At 50.8% G+C, this 5,798-nt stretch overlaps 1 protein-coding gene across 1 annotated transcript; it reads right to left on the reverse strand.

Annotated features, from left to right (window-relative positions):
• Window positions 1-1,008: 1,008 nt before the first annotated feature.
• On the reverse strand, window positions 1,009-5,578 carry NHLH2 (nescient helix-loop-helix 2). The gene is made up of 3 exons (XM_025453414.3): window positions 5,273-5,578; window positions 4,529-4,867; window positions 1,009-2,971 (listed from the first exon to the last, which is right to left on the reverse strand). Exon 3 carries the CDS (start codon window positions 2,961-2,963, stop codon window positions 2,556-2,558), a length of 408 nt encoding a protein of 135 aa, XP_025309199.1. The 5' UTR covers window positions 2,964-2,971; window positions 4,529-4,867; window positions 5,273-5,578; the 3' UTR covers window positions 1,009-2,555.
• Window positions 5,579-5,798: the final 220 nt, after the last annotated feature.

Below are 5,798 nucleotides of genomic sequence, written 5' to 3' on the forward strand. Positions count from 1 at the left end.
GAGGTGGAGGACCCAATCCAAACCATCCAAAGACAGCATGTCTGGAAGGTGGATTAACCATCCCACTGCTACCGTGGCCAGACTTGTTCCAGATAGGAAGGCACCATTCCTTTTTATGCCCTAGAAAGTGCATTCCCACTAAGCACCTCCATGTGATGAACAAACAGAATTAAGTCTCAGTAGGTATCTGTGAGCCTGACTACAAGATACTTGGGTGAAAAGTGAGAAATACTCATGAACTCAGATATTTCACAGACGTAAAACCAAGTATCCATGTAATTGCACTTTTTACTTGGCAACCAGAGATTTGGTGTGATATAGATTCAGAGTTCATAGTATTCTATACCTGTGTATTTGTATATTTTGTACATATGTATCGAGTTTTAAAGTTATTCATGTGTTCTGCTTATAGAGACTATTTCACATTTTTATAGGCTTTTATAGATGACACTCTTCATATCCTAAGGTTGGTCCAGGACTTAATTTATTTTCTTGTTTGCAGGTGTCACGTCTTGAATCTGTGTCCTAATTAGATATTCAAGTACTGCAGTATACACCTTGTTCTTAACAAGTGCCATGAAGACTGTGATCATCTTGGGGTCTTCTCTCTGCCAGTAAGTAGCCATGTGATTTAGTGCAGGGCATGTAGCCTCTTTGTACCTCAGTTTCCTAACTCAAATTGCAAGAGATTGAGTTAATTACTAAGTTTCATTTTCAGGCAAAAGAATCCATGATTCGAGTAATATTTTTATATAAATACTATAATTTACTCCTCAGTTGGAGGAATGTGATGTATGCCACCATCATATGTGGAACATCTATATAGGTTGATCAGTATCCAAGTTTAGGAAAAGCATCAAATATCTCAATACACAAATATGTTAAGATTTGTGGGGGGAGGAGGTTGTGGTTTGTTTTTTTTTTTAATTAGCTCCTTTCTGAGGATTATGTCATTAAGATACTTCGTGCTCAACCAGTATGTTTATTATTTTAAATAAAGGAGAGGACTTTATTTGATACCTTTATTTATATGCAAAACAGCGCACCATTCATGAGATATGAAAAACTTGTCAGATAGAAACCAGATTATATCTATTTTCACTACAAAATATTGCATTATATAAAGCAACAGAGACACAAAAAAACCCTGAAAAAGACTAAAATCTTTGGATAGCAGATGCAGGTTTTTTTTTTTTTTTTTCCCTTGTCTCTAAAATACACTCCTTGTTTTAAGAGTTTCACAGCTGAGAACATGAAACATTTTCAGGTTATAGACTTTTCTTTTTGGTTGTCACAGAGGAAAGTAGTTTTGAATTTTTTTTTTTAGGAAAATAACTTAATTTCCTAAAATCATCCCACGCACAAACAGCACACACACACACACACACAAAGAAGCTACTCTCCTTATAAACAGTTTGTAAAGTACTTTTCAGACATAACTACAGATAAGAGTAACAACACTTACTTTTTTTAAAAAACTATAATAGTGAAGTGCTAGTGTTGCTGATCTCACAACAAAAGAACCTTTCAAGAACAAACATCTTAATATATAAAATATGTTTAGAAACAGGGAGGAGTGGGAAATTTGTTATACAAGTGCAATATAATTAGAGCAAAAAGAAAGACCACAGTATAATCTCAACAAACACGTAAAAAGTCAGACATAATTATTCCACAGGAGAAAGTGTAAACACTTGACTATAAATAAATTGGCACAGAGTATCCAAAGTAAAATTATCACCACTCTGAAAAATAAATGTCTTGAAAAAAATACTCTACTCCTTCTAACATAAATAAAAATAGGTTGTCTTTTTCTAACTGCACCTATAGGTCCACATATTTAAGGTCACAAATAGATGTTTTTGGATATAAAGGGGCACTTCGCCTGAAAAAGCAATCCGATATTAAAACTCCCATTTAAATATGGATTCTCTTGTCTACGTGAGTGTCATACCTCGGGGTTAAAATCTCACCCAGCTCACATCTTCCCACAGTGTGTCTGTTCTCGGCGTATGTTTTAAGCTCGCCGATATTGAGGATTTATCTGTCTTATTTGGATTCTGACATAATCTTCCTTTTCGCAGCTGAACGGAAACTTTCCTGTTCCACCTTTCTGTGCCTTAAATCTCTACACGGGAGGAGGGTCCTTCCCAAACCCTCCAAATGCTGGGTGGTGATTTGTCAATTAGAAAAATCCCAGATAGTCTAAAGTTAGAGGAGTCTTGACTCTGAGCTTCTTTCTGCCCTCGTCCTTTCAAAACACGGAGATCTACGGGAAGGTGAAGCTGCAGGTGAGCTGCGGCAACCGCCCCTACAGGGTCGCAGCGCACGGAGGGGAGCCCGGGAGGCGGTGCGAGGTCTCGGGCCTCCCGGAGGCTCGCCTGGCCCGGAAGATGCCCCCTGCCTGCCCCAGGCTCGCCAGACGGCCCCACCTTCCCGAGCTGGAAGCCTCCCGTGGTCTCCCTGCGGACCCGACCGGAGGGGCCGCCCTGCCGGAGGGGCTCCCCGGCCTCGCCCCGCGCCCCGCGCCCCGCGCCCGCGCCCGCGCCCGCGCCCTACACGTCCAGGACGTGGTTGAGATAGGAGATGTAGCAGATGGCCAGGCGCAGGATCTCGATCTTGGAGAGCTTCTTGTCCGGGGGCAGCGTGGGCAGCAGCTTGCGGAGCTCGGCGAAGGCCAGGTTGAAGGCTTCCACGCGGATCCGCTCGCGGGTGGCGTGGGCCGAGCGGTACTTGGCGGTGGCGCGCCGGCGGCGGCGCTTCTCCTCGCGGCTCAGCTGCTGCGGGTGCGGGTAGAGCGCGGCCCGGCCGCCGCCCTTGCCGTCGCCCTCGGCCTCCTCCACCGGCTCCAGGTCCGACACGCTGCCCAGCACCTTGGCGTCCGCGCCGCCCAGCGACTCCGGGTCCGAGTGCGCCGAGCTGGGGTGGTCCGAGTCGGCCGCTTGGTCCGGACTCAGCATCATTTTGGAGGCTGGGGGGGAGTCAGAAAAGCAATCAGTGCGAGGAGGCAGGGGCTCCTTTGGGTCCGAGGGGCGCGGGCGGTCCGGGCCCCCTGTCCGCCCCCGGAGGGCGCGCTCGGCGGAGCCGGCCCCGCGGGGAGGGGAGGGAGCGCGGGGGAGAGCGGGGGGCTGGGGGGGGTGGTCAGGCCCGAGCTCGCCAGCCCCGCGCCTCCCCGCGCCTCCCCACGGGGCGGGGGCCGGCCGCACCCCGGGCTGGGTCCTCGGCCTGCGTGCGGGCGGCCACGGCGCTCTGGGGGCCCGGGCCCGCGGGGAGCCCCGGCCGAGTCCCGACGCCGCAGGGCCGCCCGCCGCACCGTCCCTTCCCTGGCCCCTCCGGGTCTGCGCGGGGCGGGCGGCCGCGGGGGGCGCGGCCCACGGCAGCCCCAGGCAAGGCGCCGGCGCCCCCGGGCGAGCGCGGGGCGTGCGGGGCGCGGGGCGCGGGGCGCGGGGGAGCCCGGGCCGGGGTGCGGACGCCGCCGCCAGGCTGCCAGGCCGCCCGGCCGCCCGGCGCGCCTCGCTTCTCCGGGGAAACAAAGCCGAGACGGTGACGGAACCGACGCGGAGGCCCGTCCTCCCGCACCCTGGCCCTGACGCTCGCGGCCCCGAGGCGCATCTGTCACGCAGACAGGCGCACGCGTCGGGGACCTCGGACGCGGCCACGGGGAACGAGACAGGGCGCCCGGCAGCCGGCGCGACACCCCCGGGGGAGGCCGCGGCCGGGGGCGGCGGGAGCGGAGGCCGCGAGGGCAGCGGGAGCGCGGCGGGAGGGGACGGCGCGAGCGGCCGATCCTGCGCCCGGGGCCCGCGGCGGCCCTGCCGAGGCCGACCCCCGGCGCTCAGCCCTCCTGCAAGGCCTCCCGCAAGGCCGGGCCGCGCTCCTCTGGGGCCGGGGCCGGGGCCGGGCCGGGGCCGGGGCGGCACCTGCGGGGTCAGCGCGCACCGGCCGCGGCGCGGGGCAGCAGCAGGCCGGGCCCGGGAGGGCGGCCCGAGCCGCGCTGGCCGCGGGAGAAAGCCTCGGCGGCGGCGTGGAGGAGGGAGGACTTGCTCCTGGAGGAACAAAAGCCAGGGACGTGTGAGCGGCTCCCAGCGCCGCACTCGCCCGGGAGCGGATCTGTCTCCAAGCTGGCTTTCATTGCGCTGCCAGGAAAGCAGGTCCTCTAAGGCAAAATAAAAGCGAATGCTCCAAGTCAGCTACATGGGGCTCCCTACGGGCTTTTCACAGACAACATTTGTAAAGTCGAACAACTTGCATCCACACATTCGGCTTGAAAGGGCATAAATAAATTGGCGAGTGACGGAAAATCACAATAAGCAACAACATAGTTGTAGTGCGGCTAAGAAGTTCCTGGGCTGCCCTCAAAGCAGGTTAAAATTATCCTCCAGATACCTTTTTAAAATATTCACAGATAGCATGTCGTGCTTACGTTTTATTTATTTAACAATTAGCTGAAGTACGTCTACCAATGCAATATGAATAATCCAACTTAGTTCCAAGGTGGGGAAAAAAAAATTATTTAAAGGAGCCTTACCTTGTAAAAGCCTTTTCGAGAATCTTTTCTCCAATCTTTTAGAGTTACAGATTCCAAAGAATACAGGGGAGGAATTCCGAAATATATTAAAAGCAGCAAATATTTATTACATTCGAATATGAAAAAGCAGCTGTCATCTCGCTGGTGTCCACAGCGAGGGACGATAGTATCTCAGGATGTGGACGATATAAATGACTGTTCACTTAGTTGATAGACCAAAAACGCCGTTTCCTTTTAATTGTTCACAGACATTTCAGGAAATTCGTTGTTGAATTTTTTTTTTTTTTTTAAGTGAGGTGCTGAAAAGTCTCGTGCTTTTTTTTTTCCTCTTCTAGGTCTCTATAAATAACAAAAGAGATGCAGAGATAAACACAATCACATCAAAGGGTTGATGCCTCCACTTTCTAATAGCGGAAGAATCAATAAGAAAGATGGTTAAGATAAGATCCTGCTCCAATAGGACTCCTTTCCTTCCCTTAATACGGTTGAGCAGAAACTGGGAAGTGCAAGGCAGAGATGCGATCTTCCTCAGAAGTGATTTTTTTTTTTTTTTTTTTTTTGAAATAAGGCTTTGTTCAGCTGATGTCTCCCCAGTTCCCAGGAACACAATACTGTAACTCGGGGCTAAGCTTGCCTCTTCCTCTTTCCTCATTTACTTGTAGGTCGTATAAATACACCTATTTGCAGTTTCAAAGTCTTTAAAGGCTTGCTTCCATCTCCCACCCCACCCCCTCCTTTCTTTACCTTACAGCAAAATATATATAGTCTGGCTTGGAGACGCTTGGAGAAGGTTGGTGGGAAGTGAACGTCTCCCGGAGTAACAGTGACAGGGAAGCGGAGAAAGACGGGAGAGGGTGGGAGAGCCAGAGCAAAGAGGCAGAGATGCGTGTGTGGCTTCTTGGCTCTCCTGGTACCAATTGATTCAGCCTGGAGATGGTGGAAGAGATAAAGGCTTAAGAAGGGGGATGGAATTTTTTTTCCCTAAATTGATATTTAATGGGAAATCCTATTGGACAGAAACCTGGACATGAGTCACTTAATTGGACTTGACATCTGTCACAGTGTGGGAGTTTTCACAGCCCAAATATTTTAGCAGATCAGATTCCCACTGAATCTGTGCCATAAAATATAGCAGTTGAAAGCAGTCCATGATAGAAACCTTAGCCTCTAAACAGAGTCTCTAGCCATTATCAGACTATTTCTCTTTTTTCAGATTATTGATGCAGTATTTAAGTGCGAATAAACAACATATTGACTATGGAAAAATTCT

Source organism: Canis lupus, chromosome 17 (genome assembly GCF_003254725.2).
Source record: "Canis lupus dingo isolate Sandy chromosome 17, ASM325472v2, whole genome shotgun sequence".
Classification (NCBI taxonomy): domain Eukaryota; kingdom Metazoa; phylum Chordata; class Mammalia; order Carnivora; family Canidae; genus Canis; species Canis lupus.